Genomic DNA, 22487 nt, shown 5'->3' on the forward strand with positions numbered 1-22487 from the left:
TAGAGGGCTATGTATATTTGGCCTTCTGGCAGTATCTGTTGCTTTCATGCAAAGGACCACTCTGATTATAGTCTATTTCAATGTTTGGGATTTTGATTTGTGGGTGTGGTGGGTGTTTTGATTGATTGGAATAATACAGGAGAATTAAAATAAATGAATAAATCATTGTGATAAAATCACAGTTGGGTTGAGTAACTGATGCAGGAATAGTATAAATCAAAGACTAATAATACAGATGCTTATATATGGAATAGACTCATATCACTCTATGAAAGTGAGTGATAAACATTGCCATCTCCTTTTTGTTCTGTTTGTAGAACCCCTACCACAGTGGAGTCCTGGGTTCTAGTCCCAGATCTGCCACTGTTGTTCTGAATAAGTAAAGGAAAACAGGGAACTTTAATATATACGGGGCTATTGTTGGGGTTCCTACATTGGCAAAATTCCTATTGACATTAGTGGGCGTTTTGCCTATGTTATGACTGAAGGAACTGATCCATAATTTCATTCAAGATTAACAGTGCTTCAAAATTCCTTCTTTTAGTCACAAATCCATGATGATTAGGTTTAATAACAATATTTAGAAATACTGATTTTTGTCAGTTTTTTTGTCACAAATATTTATATTGTTTCAAGCGAAGCTAGTTTAGTTGTGCTTATCGCACACACGGTAAAGACCCCCAGGTTTGAACATGTTCAGTGAATTCTAAACCCTGAGCATGTGGGCAACACTCACCAGCCAAATACCCAGGAAAGAATTCTCTGTAGTAACTCAGATCCCACCTCCTCTAACATCCCATCATAAGCCATTGGGCATATTTACTGCTAAAAGTCAAAGATGAATTAATTGCCAAAATTAGGCTATCCCATCAGACCATCCTCTCCATAAACTTTTCAAGCTAACTCCTGAAGCCAGATATATCTTTTGACTCCACTTGGAATGCTGTTCCAGAACTTCACTCCTCTGATGGTTAGAAACCTTCATCTAATTTCAAGTCTAAACTTCCTGATAGCCAGTTTATATCCATTTGTTCTTGTATCCACATTGGTACTCAGCTTAATTAATTCCTCTCCCTTCCTGGTATTCATTCCTCTGATATATTTATAGAGAGCAATTCTATCTCCCCTCAGTCTTCTTTTGCTTAGGCTAAACAAACCAAGCTCTTCGAGTCTCCTTTCATATGACAGGTTTTCCATTCCTCAGATCATCCTAGTAGCCCTTCTCTGAACCTGTTGCAGTTTGAATTCATTCTTTTTAAACATGAGAGACCAGAACTGCACACCGTATTCCAGATGAGGTCTCACCAGTGCCTTGTATAACGGTACTAACACCTCCTTATCTCTACTGGAAATACCTCACCTGATGCATCCCAAGACCGCATTAGCTTTTTTCACAGCCATACCACATTGGCGGCTCATAGAGTATTGGTTGATCACAGGATGACTAATGTCCTTCTCCTCCTCTGTTATTTCCAACTGATCCCTCCCCCATCTTGGCTGTATTATTTTCTAGGCTATCCTGCAAGCTATGTCATTGTATAGGCTGCTTTGGAGTGGACAGCTGCTTTACATCTGTACTACCCGTAAAGGATCTGGGGCCACTCAGTTTTGATTGCGGTTTTCAAGAGGGCTGCAGGTACATGTCCTATAACGAGGAAAAAGGGGCCTCTGAGGGGGTCTGTTGGTCTGTCTGAGCTTTTGTGAAGAGATTATTTAATGCTGCCAGGATTTCATTGTTGTTGTGTTAATGCTACAGTGCCTAATGTCTTGGATGGGCATCTGTTATATTTTAAAAATCTAAATAAATGACTGTCCCATGTTCTCTTCTCCTCGCACAATTCTGCTCTGATACCAATACACTCACTTCATACTGAGCTAGTTTGAGCCAGCACAGAGACCTTCTCTGCAGCATGCAGGTCCTGACACGTGTCTATGTGAACCTTGTGGAAAGCACTTTGGACCCGAGATCATGTTGTGGTATAGCCATGTGATAGAGTGTGTTTGTACAGCACGAAGCACACAGCCGGCTGTCACGCTATGATTAATATCAACAGTGTTAGATCTTCTTTTTCAGAACTCCATGTCCTGGATTGGTAAGAATCTTATGGACATCAAGAAAAAAACACATGCTTATTGGAAAGTGGAAGGGTGAAAAGGACAATATTACCCTGCCTCTTCATTAATTAACATCCTTCGCTCATAAAAACTGGTCACTGGAACCAACAAATGGTCTGTAAGTTGCCTCTGCACTTCTTACTGCAGACAGCCTGAAAAAATTAAGTGATGCATAGATCTGTGTGCTGGCCTCCTGTACAGGGATGAATTTCACTCATATGCAACAGTCATCTTTGAAGCCAAGGTAGAGTCACAGTGGTCAAATTAGCTGCAAGTCTTTTGTCAAAGTTCAGGATATGCAAAATGTTTGAAAGAGAAGATAATGCATTGCCTGGAATTTTTGATTAATTGCCACTGAGGGAAATGATGCTGTATTGTACACAGCAGTTTTGGAAGAGATATAAATCCTCATGCTTCAGGGCATAACACAATCCCTGACTATTGGGGGTCAGGAGGAAACTTTCTCTGGGAACAAGTTATCCCATAACTACCGACTGCTTAGTTTCTTGCACCTTTCTCTGAAGCCATAACGTGATACTTGGCTAGATCTAAATAAAGGTGCAGGCTTTCTATCACTCAGAAGTGAGAACCACCATTCAAGCAAACCTAATTGGCTCATTAGCCAGTGGAAACAACTACACATGCCAGGGAAGACCTCTCCTGGGGTTTGGGAAGTTTGTAATGAGCAGTGTTGTAATCCCACTCCCAAAACACTGGTCATTGTCTGGCTCTGTCACTTTGAGTTCAGCAACCAACTCCTTTATTTCTGTAACCCAATTCTTACCCATGTCTCCCACCCATTTTCCAGCATGTGTTTGGAGCATCTCTTCTGTCCGGTTGTGGCACTCTTGCAGCTGGAAGGACACTGCCTAGTGTAGCATCCTATATTCTACATCTGCCCCTGTCTAATTTAACCAAGTGAGATTTACTCTGAACCAGGAGGCAGTAGACACAATTAAATCTTAACAATGGTGAGCTGCTTGTGCTTTCTGAAAAACAGCTGATGGCAAACCTCATTTGCTCAACTAATCCAGTTGCTTGGTGATTCGACAGTCAACACAAAATCATACACCTGTGTTTTGGATAGGAACAGCTGTACGTGTATTTGCTACTGATCTATCTGCTCTTGCCAACTGCTTGGTTTAGGGAAATCCACAGAAAAAATGGTTATTCTTTTTCTCCCTCACTGATCTCTTTTGATCTCTTCTGTATGTTATGCTTCCCTTCCTTCTCTGAAAATGATACTGAATACTACAGACACACAATTCTCAATCCTTTGCAGGGTTTCAGGTTGAGATAATGCTTCTTATATGTTGGAAGGTTGTGGATTAATTTTATTTTTTTTTCCCCCAAAGCCAGTAGACAGTCTCCTAATCAAATTCTTTATTATCATTGTTACTACTGTTAGTAAAAACATTTGTAGTCCAGTAATCTCCAGACGTTGAGATCAGCACCCCCACTGAATTAGATGCTCTGTGTAGACCATAGTAAGAGGCAATCCTTGCCCCAAGGAGCTTGCAGTCTCCAAATAGATAAGAGACGAGAGAGAGGTCTGAGCATCCCTATTTGACAAATGGGGAACTGAAGTGCACAGAAATGAATTAACTTGTCCAAGATCACACAGGTACTCTATGACAGAGCTGGGAATTAAATCCTGGTCTCTTGATTCCGAATCCAGTGCCTTAAACATAACACTACCCTTTCTCTAAGTAATGCCCTTTATGTGACAGGATGGAGAAATCTCTGCAGCTGGAGGATGATTGTTTCATTACTTGAGTGTTTTGGGACAATTTAAATTCATCACTACCTCTTTACATCATACTGTCTGTGTTTTCATCACCAATAAGCTTTCATCTTCCCTTACAACTGATACGCTTGTGTGTGTTGTGGGTTACACATTCTGCTCCAGTGGTTGGTCCATAAAGGATAAAGGTCTGCTAATTGCCCTAGCCAAGGGACTTAGTCCTTCACTTCAAAGTGGAGAGGATCATGTTTTAGATCTGGAAATCCAGTATTCAATCCATGGCGACCAACCATGCAATGGTCCTTATGCGTGGCCCTTCCCTCCCTCACCCCAACTACTGGAAAGGAGTGTGGATGCATCTAAACCACCTTCTCGGTAGAGTTTTATGACAGCGGTGCGGGGTGAGTCCAACATTCCTTCCTAAGGATGGTCATGAGGCCAGGCTGATCACTCCAAGGGTTAGTGCAGCAGCTAGGAATCTACGTGCTCTCCTGTAGTCACTGTCTACCTTCTAGAATCTTTTACTTTTTTTCTTTGAGCTGATTATTTGTTGCATTCTTGGCGACCCGTCTTTTTGGTTGTTCTCTTGATGCTGCTACTTCTGCCCTGAAGCTCACATTAACAGCTTCCCAACTGAACTGAACCGAACCAGTGCTGCTAGAAAAGTTCTCTGCCAGGTTGTATTAAAATGGAGACAGACCATAGCCTGCATTCTTTTTCCTGCTCTCCTAGATACTGAGCTTCAACCCAACTTGCTCTAGTGGCCTTGGCATGGGACCGAAAACCACAAAGCACCAATTCTGGCCTTGCTTTTGACTCCTTGAGCAAGTCATTTAATTTCACAGGATGGAATTTAGCCCTGGTGCAAGCAAGTGGGATGTCTGCCATCTCAGCCAACACACTGGGATTTGAACTGGGGCTCTGCAGATCTGAAAGCAGGAGCTGCTATAGCTTGAGCTAACGCGCCCAGGCTTTCTACCTGGGGCTGAAACAGACTCCTATCCTCTGCAGATTGGGAATGGAGCTGGGGCTATTACACAAGCTCACCGGTGAGTTATGCATCCACAAACTCCCAGTGGTGAGAAATACCTGCTAATGGTAGAGATGAGTTTGACCCTCTTTATGTTAATGTACCCAGTCTGGAGTGGGTCTAATAGAATTGGACCCATCTTGCTGGGATGTTGTGAGGCTTAATTGATATTTAAGTGACTTGAAAAATAAGCAGTCAATGGCAGGCTAATTGTATTAACTCTTCAGCAACAATGCTAATGTTTACATTAAAGTAAAACCAAACACTGTTGTTCAATAGTTAAAATTCTTTTGATTTGATTTAAAATCCCCCCCTTAATCTTCTAATAAGCATTTTAAATGTAAAGTGAAAATCAATATTCATGAGCCAGCCAAGTCCATGATAACTGCGCCAAAAAAAAAAATCCTCCTTGTCTTTTGAATTAGGAAAATCATATATTTATATTCTGAGCACATAAAAATGATGCATATTTTACTTTGCATGGAGACAAATTACACTTGAACAATGGAACAGAATTCGAGCTAGATTTTTCAGTCTGGCGAACAGCAGCTTCTTGGTAATCATGAGTGTATAAAACTATCCTACTGCTAAACCACTCCGCTTCCTGAAATTGTAATTCCTACGCTTACCTAGCAGTCCAAATTGTCTGGTGCTGTAAACTAATGCATTTCAATATCAATACTGATTATATTCTATAAGTTTATTGTTTTAAACCCAGATTATTTTTCATCTGATTTTTACCGTGCAGTATAATTATTTTCTTGTGGATGCAAATTTGGTTTATATTTTTTAAAAATCCGGTCTTGTTGGCTGGCTTTAGCTATCTCCATGTCATCTTGAAATGCTTTCCATGACCATTTTAATTGGTCGGCTGTGCTGAATGCTTTGTGAGGACTGATCTGACTGAACTCAGCGAGTTGCCTAGGATTTAGCATTTTCTGAACTAAAGGAATCTTGATAAAGATTTTATTGCTCCTAGGTAAACCTGGCAGGGTTTCAAGATATTTTTGCTTTGTGATTTTTTTTTTCATACAGAAAATGAAAACCATTCTTTTTAAAATGACCTGCCTGTCCTGTAAACTATAATGAATTTTTATTTTGGTAATATAAATAGAGCTGGCTGAAATGTTTTGGCTGAAATTTTTTCAATAAAAAATGCAGGTTCAGGTTGACTGAAACATTTTTGTGAATTTATACTGAATTTACTGAAATCTTTCTGTCAAGAAACAAAACAAAAAGTCCCCCCAAAACTGTGGAAAAAATCCAGACATCTTGTTTTGATATTTTTGAAACACTTCTAATTTTCTATTTGAAAATACTTTTCACTTCCAATTTTAATTTCAAAAGATAAAAACAAAAAACCAAAATCCAAACCCCTCAAAAATAAAGCTAAATATTTCATCTGACCAAAAATAACTTTTTTTAAAACTATTATAAGTTTGCTCAAAATTTGAACAAATTTTTTTTGGGAGGGTCAACCCAAAACAATACTTTTCTTTGGTTCGGCCAGCAAACTGATAATTCAGTTCTTTCCACAGCCCCAGTGATAAGTGCTATGACAATGTTTCCCAAAGTATGGGACACTCATCCCAAGGGAGGACTAGATGAAGGACTAGATGAGAATGCATAGACAGAACTCCTAGTTGTATTTCAGAGCTTTCAGTTTATGCATTTAAAAATAAAAACAGAATAAGCCTCTAGTTGTTCTAGAGACACAGAAAACCTTGGAAACTTGTTCTGAGTTTAACCAATGCAGCAGAATATCCCTGAGTTTGAAAAGAGCCTGAAACAATAACTCTGAGAGATGTGAATAACCCTATTCATCTTAGTGGGTGAAAATCATACTTCATATGGTTTAACTATTTCACTGTCAATGGGAAAATCTTTTTATTGACTTTGCGCATTGGATGTAAGCCCATTATTGGCAATGCACTGTGGTCGTTAGCTGTCTTTACTGCCCTGTGTGTATAGTATTTGGAACATGTGAGGTGAGGGGTGCTAGAATTCCACATCACGCCATGGCAGCACCAAACAAATTGATGCTGAAAGCCTCTGTAGTGAGTCGTCATTTTACCTTGATTAGTTTTATGTTTAATCCATTTTGAACACTATATAGCAGTGACCTTGGCTTTGGTAAGAATATCGTATTTGGCAACTGAAGAGGTGTGTTTTAAAGTAAAGCTGAAAGAGAATTGCTTTTCTTTAATTGGCTTTCTATCTGTTCTGACCTCAGCTGGATGCATTATACGCAATTTTGTGGTTTCATTGGTTTCCTTTTGGTGTCTCCTCTGGTTCTGGGATGGAACTAGAGCTGTACAAATAATGGATTTTTCACTTTGCTGGCAGTTGCAAAAGTGTTTGGGGTAGAACAAAACATTTTGGTTTTGGCCATTTAAAATGTTTTTTGGTTGTTTTTAATTATTCATTAAAGGAAATTCTGAAATGAGTTCTTTTGACTGAAAAAACAATGTTTCATTTTAAAATATCAAAATGAAGTATTTTACATTTTAAGGGTTTTTTTTTAACTAAAATAGTTTGTCAAACACTAAACACAAATTGCCAAATCTGTAATTTTCTCTGAAAAACTTTTGTCTGAAAAAAGCTACCCAGCTCTAGGTGAAATGCTAGCACCTGCTGTATAAGCACAGCATGTGAAGCCATGTCTTGAAAAATTTCAAACAACCTTTTATCATTTTTTTTCAATAACTGCTTTTTGAACTATAGCAAGCATTTTCTAATATTTTTCATCTAGTTAGAAACTTTTTTTTCAACTAACATTTTGAAGTGATGCTATTTCCATATGGCCATTTGGGGAGAATGAAGTTTAATACTAAACTGACTGGAAATGAAGTGTTTTGGGTCAGTTCTATAAACGAATATGAAACATTACGATTTTGGGAATGTTGAAATGTTTCAGTTAAGACAATATTGAAACAATGTTTTGACATTTCTGGAATTACCATTCCGTGAACATTTTCAAAACTTTAACTTTTTGTTTTGATTTGGGGCAAAAACAAATGATAAAATGTTGTAGGAAATTTCAAGGTGGAAATTCCAAATTTTCCTCAGCTCCACCCTGAATCCACTGTACTATCAGCCTCTAAAGAAACAGGGCTCTTGTTTTCTCATTGTTCTCTTTTAGCTTTATTCTACTATACATCAAATCTCAATTATGGACAGATTCCTGCTGCTCTGTCCCAGGAACAGACAGCAAGTAGGCAGTTGTACAAATTGCCTTTTCAAACAAAGGCAAGGCTGTAATTCTCAAAGGAGGAGACAGCAGACAGCTAGAGATCAGCTAGTCCACCTTTCCACTTCCACAGTTTATTTTTAGCACGTTAATTGCTTTCTGAAACACTTCCTGAAATGTTGTTTCAAGGTAGAAAACAGTATTTAATGGATTGTTTTAAAGAGCTGGAGCACTGTGCTGTATAACGTTGAATGAGGCGGCATTCATTTATAAAATTGATATCTCTGTTTGCATTGTCTCCTTTCTTTTATGTCAGGCTATGCAGCCAGTGTACTGCTCATTGAAATACCCAGTAGTTTTTAGCGTTCCTTTGCAGTTATATGGGTTGAGTGCGGAACTCTTCGAAAAGCATGAGGATTGGGGTGAAGGGGGGGGGAGGCAATGATGAATATTACAAGAAGAAACAGGAAATACTTAAGATCCATAGACATTTTCATTCCTATTCTGTTGAGATCTTCGTTTGATCTCCTTCAATGTCATTTGATTTTTGACTATAAAAAGTTTAGCGTTACTTTTGCAAAGCTGGGAATAGTTACCAAAATCCTAATTAATAGCGTAGTGTAGTAGAGAAGTCTCAAGTTACTGAGGAATGTCTATGTTGCAGTCATGGTCTATGTTGGCACTTTGTGAGGACGTACCTGTCCTGAGCTAGGTTTAGTCTAGCAAGCTCGGATACTGATAGCAATGAAGCCGTGGCAGCACGGGTTTCACGGTGGACCACATGGCTGAGTAACTTCTGCCTGGAACCCTGAGTATCAGCTTCATTGCTACCATTACCTGAGCTAGCTAGATCAGAGCTAGTTCGTCAAGAATACATGAGCTACAGTCACACCTCTGCCCTAACTGCAGTGTATGCGTACCCTGAGACTTCATCATCACTACAAAATCATGGCTGTACTATGAAGAATCTTAAAGGAATCTGAACTAAACTTGTCAGGGGAACAAAGTCAGTATGGTAACCTTTAATTCTTTAATATGAGCACAATTAGATGAGTCAGACTATATTGTAGCGAGTTTTTCCTTACCTTGTGTTTTAATTGTGAGTTTAATGATGTTTAGTATTTTTCTTAAAGCCTGTGCTCCTGAACTCACATGATTAGAAGAGAATCTCAGCTTTAATTTTTTTAAAAAGTAAGTTTCCTTTCCTTCTGAATCCAGAGAAAAGCTTAAAAATATGACCCAAGTGCATCTTAAATAGATCTGGATGAAATTTTTTGACCAAAACTCTTTTTCGGCGACACGTGAAGATTTGGTGACACCTCAATATTACATGAATTTGTGTCAGTTTTGCTGATTTCTTTGTCCTGGAAAAAATAAGAAGAAAAATCAAAATATTTAATTTATGGTTCAAAATAACTTTGTGTTTTGAAGTTTTTTAATTTTATTTTTCAAAAATAAAAAACATAAAAGATGCTTGACATCGAAATGAAATATTTAATTTGACCCCAAACTACTTTCTTTTTCAGCTTTTTGATCTAATGAAAATCACAATTTTTTTTGTCCAACCTGAAACACTTTTTTCCTACTTTTCAAAATTTCCAGTTAATCAAAAAGCACTTATTCACCTGGTTCTAAACATAAAGGCTCAGAAACTAGAAGACAGATAAAGCAATCCCCAAACGTAATTTTAGAAAACCTCATGATTCTGAGGCCTGACTCATGATTTTTTTTTAACAACTGGAGTTTGCAATACTGTGTATTACATCTTTGAACGCCCTTCATTATCTCCCTATTTTCAAGTCCCTATAAATGCTACAGAATTGATCCCAGAAGGTGCGGAGAGACAAATCACTAAGGCCAATAGACATTCTGTGTGACCTGCACCTATCAATACATGCTGATAACACTAGTATCTAAGTGCCTGCAAATGTAATACATTCACCGAAGAGATTAAATGCATTTTTAATCACTGTTGTTTCTGCAAGCATTGTTTTCTACTTACAAATTTGAAATGTTTTTGTGTCTGTTTATTCTGCTGTTCTAGATGTCTCAGAGGGCAGGAAACTATTATGTAGATTTCCATTGATGTCGGGCACTTTCCAAGTGTGTGTTTACTAAGTACTGATGTTCCACTTCCTGGATATTCCTTGACTCAAAATATATAATCATCTATATCCTTGCCAGTTTAGTCTTTCATATAGCTGTGTACTGCAGAGTTGCTTCAAGTGGAGCTGCTCAAATATAAACAGAGCAGTGTTAAAAACCTAGCTGGCAGAAGCCAGTTGCGAAAGCAAGTTTTCTGTCTAGCAACCTCTGCCTGCAAGCACATAATCAAGTGTGCAGTCCCATTGACTTCAGTGAGACTGCTCATGTAAGCAAATCTATATGTATGCTTATGTATTTACAGGCTTGGGCTTAACTGGTTTGCTTTTGGGACAGTTCCTATCCTACCCTAAAAAGAAAATATAATGCATAATGCTGAAGAACATAAGAATGGCCATACTGGATCAGACTAAAGGTCCATCTAGCTTCCTTGGGGGCATAAACATTGCAAGATGGGGAGTCAAATGCTACTGCTATGTCTGATCAGATGACTCCGGTGGATTTACATGAATGCAGAATCTGGCTGAGATGTTTGCACCTCCACATATGGCCTAAAAGAACTGAAAAGGCCATCAGCAATAACATGAAACAAGTGTTGACTTTTTGGAGGAGGGTTTTTTTTTTTTTTTAATGCGCTGTGTTTCAAATTTCAGTTTGAAACATTTTCAGCCACTCAGCTTTAAAAATGGGCAATTTACAGTTGAATCCATGGACTTGAGAACTAGTGGCTCGCGCTCCAGATAAACAAAGGTGCTTAGCCATAGCTGATGATACGGTGATGATTTAATCAGCAAAATAGTTTCTTATACCACAATAACTAGTCCACGAGAAACTACTTAGTGCTCTGATGAGCTGCAGACTTATTATTCTTTATTGTTTGTACCATGGTAGTGCTTAGAGATGTAAAAGGTGACCCAGGCATTGTACGGGTCCTTAGTAAGAGTCAACCTTGAAGAGCTTGAAGTCAAAAGATTTGATCCTATATACAGTCAATTGTGTGTGTGTGTGGGTGACTGGGTGTAGCTTCACTCATGTGAGTAGTACCACTGACTTTCACATATACACTTCCGGGTTTAAAGTCATGCACATGTTTAAGTGTTTGCAGGATCAGGGATTAAAGCGACAAGACTCAGGATGAAATCCTGGTCCCATTTGATAGATGAGGAGCAGAGGCTCAAAGAGACTGTCCTTTTCCAATAGATATTTATAATTCCCTGACTACCTTGCTTGTAGTTAAAACCTGCCATAATTGGTGAGATTAATTTTGAAGGTGCAAAACTCCCTTGTAACAGTGAAGAACCTTTTCAGAAGCAAGATTATAAATCTTTGTGGGCTAAAGTTATAATTACAGCAGCCTCTAGTCCAGGGGTGGGCAAACTTTTTTGGCCTGAGGGCCACATCGAGGTTGCAAAACTGTATGAAGGGCCGGGTAGGGAAGTTTGTGGCTCCCCAAACAGCCTGGCCCCCACCCACATCAGAACTCCCAACCCATCCAACCGCCCCCTCCCAAGACCTGGACCCTAACTTCCCCCAGGACCCCACCCCCTATCCAGTCCCCCCCCCGCTCCCTGTCCCCTGACTGCCCCAACCCTATCCACACCCCCACTTCCTGATAGGCCCCCCGGGACTCCAATCCCTCCGTTCCCCATCCCCTGACTGCCCCCTCCCAGAACTTCCACCCCATCCAACTTCCCCCGCCCCCCGGGCCCACTGGCCCTTATCCAAACCCCTGACCCTGGTCCCCTTCCCATGTCGCTTTGGCAGCCATGCCACCTGGCTGGAGCCAGACACGCTGCCCTGCAGGAGCACGCATCCTCACAGCCCAGAGCACTCCCCGCGTGGCTGCGGGGGAGGGGGACCAGCAGGGGAGGGGCCGGGGGCTAACCTCCCCGGCCATTTGCTCAGGGACTGGGCAGGACAGTTCCGCGGGCCAGATGTGACCTGGGGGCCATAGTTTGCCCATCTCTGCTCTAGTCTCTGGTTTATCAGCCTATGGGAATGTTCCAATTCTGTGAACAGAACTTGGGCTTCTTTATGGTGTAGGATAAAAATTTTACACCTCTCCTTCTCCCTTCCCCTCACCTTTTCCTGGTTCTCTGGCGCTATAAATATTTGAATGCTACTTTTTTGAAATGTTTGCGCTGGATGTATGGTACTTGGGGAGGTTTTTTGGAACACCTGCTGTATAATGGATTTTTTATTTGAAGATTTCCTGGAATACATCTCAGCACACTGTGTCTCTTTGATACTTCTCATTCCCATTCCTGGGAACAGAAGTCCTTTTAAACCAGGTAATGAAATAGTTCACAATTGTGAACTTTCAGTGGATAATTGCATTGCATTTCTGGCATCGGCAGACAAATGATTCAAAAGCCTCAAAGTGCCTGATCCAACCCCCCACTGAAGTGTTTCCAAAGGGTTTTGATCAGGCCCTTAGAGGTGCTGTGCCCCTGCAGCTCCCGATGAAGTTAATGGAACTAGCAGGTATGATAAGCATGTCTGAGTCTCCAATTCAGCGAACATAAAAACAGCCATACTCAGTCAGACCCAAGGTCCATCTAGCCCAGTATCCTGTCTTCTGACAGTGGCCAATGCCAGGTGCCCCAAAGGGAATGAACAGAACAGGGAATCATCAAGTTATCTATCCCCCGTTGCCCATTCCCAGCTTGTGGCAAATGGAGGCTAGGGATGCCATCCCTGCCCATCCTGGCTAATAGCCATTGATGGACTTATCCTCCATGAACTTATCTAGATCTTTTTTTAATCCAGTTAGAGTCTTAGCCTTCACAACATCCTCTGCCAAGGAGTTCCACGGGTTGATTGTGCAGCATGTGAAAAAAAAATTCCTTTTGTTAGTTTTTAAACCTGCTGCCTATTAATTTCATTTGATGACCCCTAGTTCTTATGAGAAGGAGTAAATAACACTTCCTTATTTACTTTCTCCACACCAGTCATGATTTTATAGAGCTCTATCATATCCCCCCTTAGTCATCTCTTTTCCAAGCTGAAAAGTCCCAGTCTTATTAATCTTTCCTCATATGGCAGCCGTTCCATACCCCTAATAATTTTTGTTGCCCTTTTCTGAACCTTTTCCAGTTGGAATATATCTTTTCTGAGATGGAGCGACCATTTCTGCACAGAGTATTCAAGATGTGGGTGTACAATGGATTTATACAGAGGCAATATGATATTTTCTGTCTTATTATCTATCCCTTTCTTAAGGATTCCCAATACTCTATATGTTTTTTGACTGCCGCTGCACATTGAGTGGATGTTTTCAGAGAACTTTTCACAGTGGCTCCAAGATCTTTCTTGAATGGTAACAGCTAATTTAGGCTCCCTCATTTTATATGTACACTTGGGATTATGTTTTCCAATGTACATTACTTTACGTTTATCCACATTGAATTTCATCTGCCATTTTCTTGCCCAGTCTCCCATTTTTGTGAGATCCTTTTGTAGCTCTTCGCAGTCTACTTGGGACTTAACTATCTTGAGTAGTTTTGTATCATCTGCAAATTTTGTCACCTCACTGTTTACCCCTTCTTTTTTCCAGATCATTTATGAATATGTTGAATAGGACTGGTCCCAGTACAGACCCCTGGGGGACACCGCTATTTACCCCTCTCTGTTCTGAAAACTGACCATTTATTCCTACCCTTTGTTTCTTATCTTTTAATCAGTTACCAATCCATGAGAGGACCTTCCTTCTTATCCCATGACAGCAAAACATTTAGGCCTGTGCTTTTGTCCATCCCTATTCAGAAAAGCAGCATGTGCCTAACATTTAAGCATATGGTAAAATGCTTTGCTGAAAAGAGATGGGCTTCTGGCCTGGAGTCTGAGTTTGGACCCTAACTGTAGCCAGTAACAGGTTCCTAGGATATGTGTTTTTCTTTTGAATGCAACATCAAGAATACAAGTCAGGTCATCATGTCATGTATTCTTTTCACACTTTGTGAAATGAGATCACAGTTCATTGGAATGGAACACAGGGGTAGCTATATTCTATTTTCATGTCTCATTTTGAAATAATTTACTTTGTGTAACTGCCTTGCTTGTTTCCACTTTGTTCCACACGTGGAGTATCCTTTCCATATAGATGTCTATTTGGATGAATCTTTTCATACGTGTATTATTAAAGCCCAGCCCTAAACCTGCAATGAACTCCTTATACATAGCTAATTGTATATAACATCAGGATAGTGCATAACTATCTGCTGATACATCCCTGCTGTGGATCATGGAGAAAGTTTTTGTCATGACAAAAAGGAATGTTCAAGGAATCTGCAAAGCTGTTGGAAGGAACAATAAAAGTGAAAGGACAAATTGAATCGCATGGAAGGGGCAAAGATGCTTTATCATTCATCATGTCCTGTCATATAAATTCCCCTAGGGCCTACTGCACATAGTTCACTGGCCAGGGGAAGTGGTTCTAAACAGCAAGCTCCTACGCAGTGAAACAAAATCAGTGTTGTAAATTAGATTGTCTTTTAGGCAGTTCCAAGTTTTCTTTGGAACAGTGGAGAAGAGAGTACATCTCTGTATTTCTGCAGTGTGGAGCACTAGGCCACCTTTGGAAAATCGCCACCTTTAAATACCTTTTGGTCTAAAGCGCAAAGAGAAGGTAAGGGGGAAAGATGAGTGGTTTGGTTTTCAGAAGTGTCAACCACCCACAACTCCACTGACACTGATAGACATTGTAGTTGCTGCATAATCGTTGAAAACTGAGCCAAAGCCTCTTTGACTAGGCGGACACTGCAGTCTGTACTTGCACTAGCTTTACCCTGCTAGCGTTTCTAAGAACAGCAGTGTAGACACAGTGGCACAAGCTTCAGCACATGCTAGTGTTGTAAGTGTCTCGAGGGTCCCGGGCATGCATGTAGAGCCCATGCTGAAGCCTGCGCTGCCACATCAATCCAGCTATTTTTAGTAAAGCTAGTGTGGGTGAAGCTAGCTGGGGGTATGTTTACCCAAGCTGCAGTCACACCTTGGATTGCAGTGTAGGTGTATCCTTCGACTGGGGCTTCTCTAAATTGCCTTGCAGTCTTCATTCTCGGTGGACAAGTTCAATATTCTTATGATGGTGTTATGTGCCCTTTGTTGCTATTCAACCTGTACAAACAGGAAAGGCCTGACTCTTCTTTCACTTGTGCCAGTGGATGTGTCTACACTTTGATTCCCAGTCCAAGGAGACGTACCCCTGCTAGCTTTGAGCGAGCTAGCGTGCTAAAAATAGAATGCAGCCATGGGGTATAAGCACCAGGCAGGGCTAGCTGCCCAGAGTACATGCCTAGTATCTCAGAGGGATATGTACTCAGGCTGACGGTCCCTTGCACTGCTTGCGCGGCCATGGATATGCTTTAAACCAAAGGCATGTCTTCTTGAGTTGGGAATTACACCCCAGCTCAAAGCGTGAATGGGAGATAGATAACTCTGATGGAGTCAGTGGAATTGCAGCAGTATAAAGCTGATGTGAGTGGAGAATCCAGTCCATGGACTTGTTGAAATTGTAGCTATAGAGAATGTTCACTTTTTTTCCTTCCCCTGTGCTTGTCCTCGCTTTATCTCTGTGATATTGTTCCTCTAGAGTAAATGTGATGAAAATAACTGAGATTAAAGAGTTGAGTCATGACTGAAATGTGTCCCAGACCAGGGAATTTTCCACTCTCAATGTGCAAAAAGCTTCCAGTGGAGTAGCGGGGCCATCAGGACTCCGGGTTGGAAAAAGTAAATGAATATTTATATTGGGATTTCACATTTAAGCAATTCATGAGCTTTTAACCTGGGATTTGGAAATCCACATGCCTCCCCCTTTCCTTTTAGAACTAGATAGGAGTCGGGATCCCAAAACTTATGGGAAGGGCTTGTGTCTCAAAACTACTTTGTGCTGTGACACAGGGTCACAGTATGGCTCATACTGAGAGCTGGTGCATCTTGTGAAATTCCATCACATTCCAGACCATATTAAATGCTTTTTGTCCAATGCAAAATCCAATAAAAATAACTATGAAAGTCTGTGACCATTTCATCTTACTTTATCTCAATCTTAAACATTAGGGCCATCTGGAATGGTTGGCTTAGTGGATTACGTAACAGGAAGAATTATAAAATAATATTAGATCTAATGCTCAAAATAGTTTTACAACTCTCTTTTCTCTTTAGCACACTGCTTCTTAGCATCTTTCTGACACATTTCTGAAATGATAATGCCACACCAAAGTTCAGGCAGTGCAAAGCAGGATTTAAACCCAGCTTAAAGGGATACTTGTACATTGTCCTTATAAAGGGAATTCCTCAGGTAGCATAGAATTCCTATAGTGATTTTTAATGCAGCCCCACCAACTTTTGACCCCCAACTACAAGAGGTGTGGCTTGGACATCCATCCCTAAACATTTGAGGCTGTGGGTAGCTTCCAGCTATTCAAAGCCTAACCTAAGGATTGGCAGGGATGGTGTCCTTAGCCTCTGTTTTGCCAGAATCTGGGAATAGGGAAGACAGGATACTGGGCTAGGTGGACTTTTGTTCTGACCCAACATGACCATTCTTAAGAATCTGACGCTTTTTGATTCAGATAGCTCTACTCAGCCTAAGGGCAATCATAGACTTTAAGGTCAGAAGGCACCATTATGATTGTCTAGTCTGACCTCCTGCACAACGCAGGCCACAGAATCTCACTCACTCACTCTTGTATCAAACTCCTAACCTATGTCTGAGCTATTGAAATCCTCAAATTGTGGTTTAAAGACCTCAAGGTGCAGAGAATCTTCCAGCAAGTGACCCGTGCCCCACACTGCAGAGGAAGGCAAAACCCCTCCAGGGCCTCTGCTAATCTGCCCTGGAGGAACATTCCTTCCTGACCCCAAATATGGCGATCAGCAAAACCCTAAGCATGTGGGCAAGACTCACCAGCCAGACACTCAGGAAAGAATTCCCTGTAGTAGCACAGATCTCACCCCATCTAATATCCCATCATAGGCCATTGGGCATGTTTACCGCTAATAGTCAAAGATCAATTAATTGCCAAAATTAGGCTATCCCATCAGACCATCCCCTCCATAAACTTATCAAGCACAGTCTTAAAGCTAGATATGTCTTTTGCCCCCACTTCTCCCCTTGGAAGGCTGTTCCAGAACTTCACTCCTCTGATGGTTAGAAACCTTCATCTAATTTCAAGTCTAAATTTCCTGATAGCCAGTTTATATCCATTTGTTCTTGTATCCACATTGGTACTCAGTTTAAATAATTCCTCTCCACAGAGTAAGCTGTATCAATTCAAAAGCTTGTCTTTTTCACCAACAGAAGTTGGTTCAAAAAACATATTACCTCACCCGCCTTGTCTCTGGGACCAGCACATCTACAACAACACTGCAAACTCCCAATGTTGAAATCCCCTTCTACCCAAACCAACTCTTCCCACTCTAACCCCCCCCCCACCAAACTACTAAACAAAAACTCCCAAAACAAAACAACCTTTAGAGAAAAAGGTAAATTTAATAAAATTTAAAACCAAACACAAGTTAGCCCAAGTAGAATTTTTATCTCCAAAAGGCTGCCAGAGATTTAATGAAGTCCAGGTCATGATAGGTATCAGTTCTGCTGATGTTTGAAGACTGGCCATCAGTCTGTACAAAGAGGCAGGGTCTGGGTGACCTCTCGGTCAGTAGGAGATCAGATACTATGGTGATGAATGACAGTATGAAACCTTAATAGATTTTTTTTCTTCAGTACTCCTTTAAAAAAAAAAAAAATTTAAATGCTTTACTTCCAAATAGACCTACCACTATCAAACAGACCACGTACAAGATACTATCTGTGTTTGTGTTTGAGTAGCCAGGAAATGAACTTCCCTTTAAAAATGTTTGAAATTTAGATAATGTATCCTGAAATCTCCTGGCCCAATTCTGCACTGGTTACCCTTGCTGAACCTTTATTTGTAATCCACAGTACTACCCTGGGCTCATTATCCAAATCATCATCTTGGCAAATAAAAACTCCCAATCCCCCATTTTACATTTGCATTCTCCTGTACTCATACTAAGCACATAGTCTGCGTTGACAGCCTGTATGAATCCATAGTGAAATGCTTTTAAATAAGTCCATTCAGAAGGGATTAGTGCACCCCACTTCCTCAACAGCTGGTAAACCGAATGGAAATATTTTCATAGATTTCTAAGCCTATTAAAGGAGAACATCAGCAACATTCCATTTTTGTCTGTGCTTCCCAGCCCCCTTTTGAGATGAGCTCCTGATAAAAGAACAAATCCTCTAGTGGAACTGATTCGCTGTGTGGCAGGGCCGTGCGATTCCATAATCTCTTCTGTGCTGTCAGATAAAAGTTTAATAGCTCATGTAGCACAGATAGTTTTTGATGAAAGGATAAAACATGCTTGAAATTTGTATGAGAACTGGTTTGGTGGGCCCCTCCCCCTCCCCCCCCCACACCTTTTTTTTTTTCCCCCCAGAAATTAATATTCTGACATTAAAATTCCAGAACAGTGACATCAAAAGGACAGTTTGTGGTTTTTTTTAGCATTGAAATGCCTGAATTTTCATGCTGGGTTAAAATCTTTAGAGAGAGAATTTTACTTAGGATTTTTCTACACTAGAAAAGTTTATAGCTGTGTAGAATATCAATTAGTGGCATAACAAAATCATACTAGTATAAGTCCCTAGTGTGGATTCCGTTGTACCCAAATAAAGGGTATTATACCAGTATAGCTTATTTTCTTTCCTGAACTGGAATAAGCTTATACCGGTATAAGCATTTTATACCATAAATAGTAGTAATATACCAGTATAATTGTATCTACGCTGGGGGGGCTGTGTTCTGCTTTACCTGTGTCAGGGCAGTTAAAGCAGCAGAACTTTCTAGCATAGCCCTTCATGTATCAACTTGTGTTTGACTAATACACCTGTTGTATGTTCAAGTATACTGGTGATTATATGATCTGAAGAATGGTCTTGTAGTTAAGGCACTTAATTAGGACTTGAAATTCAGTTTGTGGCTTTTCGAGAGACTTTATGAAATCTTTGGCAAATTACTTAATCTCTCTGCCTCATTTTCCCATCTGTAAAATGGGATTAAACTTCCCAAGGGTGTTTTGTCAGAATAAATGTATATGTAAGATGCTACGTTAATTGGGGTTAAAAGACAGAGAATTCAGGGAACATTACCAGAGTTAAACTGGTGTAAATCCAGCTGACTTCAGTGGAGTTATCCCTGGTTTACAGTGGTGGAACCAAGAGCAGAACCTGACCACAGTTTTCATATACAACAGGAGTCTCAAACTCAATTACCTTAGGGGCAGTGCGAGTCTTCAAATCCTCCCAGTGGGCCAATAATATCCCTGAAGATGGTGTTCATAAAATAAAACATTTATATTGCATTTTTTATTTCGAATTTCTTAGAAATAATAAAACTGTCATACAACTTTATACAATTCTTTGCCTGCCAGAGAGTTTTTAGTGTTTGCCAGATACCTGGCAATGCTTCAGTTGCCAGTTTGTTGATGTTTGGCCTCAGTGACTGAGCAGTAGAAACCTTCAGGATTGCAGCAAGGTGTGCATCGATAGTTGTGTTCAGTATTTTGACTCGTTTATATTCATTGTGGGGGAAAAAGTGACGCTGCCTCCATGGCTGATGTCTTTATATCCCTGATTGCCATAGCTATGACAAACCTTAATTTTAAGTGTAGACAGAGCTTGAGACTTCCCCTCTTCTTTGTTGTCTGTCCTCTATTCCAGCCAGGATGATGATCATCTTGTACCACAGCTCCACCTATGTCTGACTTCTCCTTTCCCTCCCCACACCCAAAATCCCTGCACTGCATCCCTCTCTTACTTCATAACATCCAAGATTTTATTTACTTCCAAGGCTCTCTGAATGATTCCTTTTACCCCCCTCTGGTCTCTCCTTGTACTTGGCTAGAGTTGCAGACCCTCCTCTTTCCAAGGAGCTTCCGAAAACCCATTTCAGCTGTAATGACTAGATACTTTCTGTAAGACTCTTTCACATGTTCTATTCCCATTCCTATCATTAGCCCATGCTGTCCTTGGAGCAGGGATTATGTTATTTTGTGTAAGCACAAAGAGCAGCTACAAAGCACCGTGGCACACGTCATGGACCTATATAAATGATTTCTATTATTGCTTATGTGACACCATAATTTTACATAGCCTTTTACAAATCTAGAATAAAACACACGTTACCTGCCCAAGGGAGTACAGTTAAATCTCATCAAGCCAAGAAAGTTGAGTTGAAAAGGCTGCCAAGAAGTGCATCGTGGTCTAGAGCAGCCGTTCTCAAACTGGGGGTAGAGACCCCAAAGTGGGTCGCCAGAGCCGTCTTAGAGTTGCTGGGACCCGGAGCCGAAGCCCAAGGGCTTCAATTCTGGGCAGCAGGGCTAGATTACAGGCCCCCTGCCTGGGGCTGAAGCCCTTGGACTTTGGCTTTGGCCCTGCTGTTTGGGGTGATGAGGCTCAGGCTTCGGTCCCCCTTCTGGGGTCATGTAGTAATTTTTATTGTCAGAAAGGGGTCACAGCACAATGAAGTTTGAGAAACCTTGGTCTCAGGCCCACCGACGAGGAGGGTGAGCGATTACCTAGGGGCCTGGGTGACTTAAAAGGGCCTGGGGGCCTCACCACTGCTGCATTAATTACGTTTGTGACTGTACTCCTTGGAGGAGAATTGTATGTCTCCTGTTCTGTTTTTATCTGCATTCTGCCATATATTTCATATCATAGCAGTCTCGGATGATGACCCAGCACATGTTCGTTTTAAGAACACTTCCCCTGCAGATTTGACAAAATGCAAAGAAAATACCAATGTGAGATTTCTAAAAATAGCTACAGCACTTGACCCAAGGTTTAAGAATCTGAAGTGCCGTCCCAAATCTGAGAGGGACAGGGTGTGGAGCTTTCAGAAGACTTAAAAGAGCAACAGTCAGATACAGAAACTACAGAATCCGAACCACCAAAAAAGAAAATCAGACTTCTGCTGGTGGCATCTGACTCAGCTGATGAAAATGATCATATGTCGGTCCGCACTGCTTTGGATCGTTACCAAGCAGAACCCATCATCAGCATGGACACATGGCCTCTGGAATGGTGGCTGAAACATGAAGGGACATAGGAATTTTTAGCACATCTGGCATATAAATATCTTGCGATGCCAGCTACAACAGTGGCACACGAATGCCTGTTCTCACTTTCAGGTAACAGTGGTTACAATTTTCAGGAGATGCTGCTGCCCACTACTTTGTCTGAGCGAGTGGCTGAAGTAGGACTGAGTGGACTTGCAGGCTCTAAAATTTTACGGTGTTTTATTTTTGAATGCTGTTTTTTGGTGCATAATTCTACATTTGTAAGTTCAACTTTCATTGTAAAGAGATTGCACTACAGTACTTGTATTGGATGAATTGAAAAATATTATTTCTTTTGGGTTTTTTTACAGTGTAATAAAAAATATAAAATGAGCATTGTACACTTTGTGTTCTGTGTGGTAATCAATATACTTGAAAATGTAGAATATATCCAAAATTTAAATAAATCATTTTATGTATTATTGTTTAACAGTGTAATTAATTGCGATTAATTTTTTTAATAACTAGACAGTCCTAGTTCCTAGTGAACTCCTCGATGGGGGAGGGAAAATATTTCCAACTAGATCTGTTAATTAGATAATCAGTGTAAATTAGTCAATCAATATTTATAAGGGGTTTTGCATGTATAAAGTGCCAAGTTATTTTCCACCTCTTACGAACATTTCAGTCAACTAATAATTGCAGAAGTAAACAGCAAAGTTTTGCTAAATTCCCTTTCCATCTGTGTTTTCCAGTATGCAGTGAATATGGCATGCAAAAACACACTGCTGTGGATGTGTAAGCAGGAAGCCTTCTCAGAGAATCTTGCATATGCTATGTGCTGTGTATTCCCGTTGGAGATTGTAATGAGCTGCATATTTCTATGATAGTTGGTAACAAGGTAATCCTGTCTTTATTCTCTAGCCTGTGACTGCAGTTTACCCTCTTCTCTGTTTTTTCTTGCTGCAGAGGAGGTGGTGGAAGGGAAGAGTGCCATTCTCATCGGAATGAGCCAGTGGAACTCCAATGACTTGGTAGAGCAGATCGAAACAATTGGGAAGCTGGAAGAAAATCAAGGTAAAATTTAACTTGCTATATGTATATTGTGATACAGCATGGCCAGAAGGCAGCATAAGAGTGTTAGCAGGGGGCCTTATTCCCTGCCAAGGGAGGAAGGTTTGCTTTAGATTAACTAGAACAGCTGTGGCCAATTAGAGCAC

The 22487-nt window shown here is 40.6% G+C and overlaps 1 protein-coding gene across 3 annotated transcripts in view; it reads left to right on the plus strand.

Moving 5' to 3' along the window:
* The window catches only part of PITPNM3 (PITPNM family member 3), a 344601-nt gene that overhangs the window by 130247 nt on the left and 191867 nt on the right, over nt 1-22487 (plus strand). For all 3 annotated transcript variants that reach the window (XM_075074008.1, XM_075074009.1, XM_075074010.1), the window contains exon 3: nt 22237-22344. In XM_075074008.1, the coding sequence (XP_074930109.1) occupies nt 22237-22344 (108 nt within the window). The remainder of the gene's footprint in view (nt 1-22236; nt 22345-22487) is intronic.

The sequence above is a fragment of the Chelonoidis abingdonii genome, chromosome 20 (genome assembly GCF_003597395.2).
Source record: "Chelonoidis abingdonii isolate Lonesome George chromosome 20, CheloAbing_2.0, whole genome shotgun sequence".
Taxonomy (NCBI): domain Eukaryota; kingdom Metazoa; phylum Chordata; order Testudines; family Testudinidae; genus Chelonoidis; species Chelonoidis abingdonii.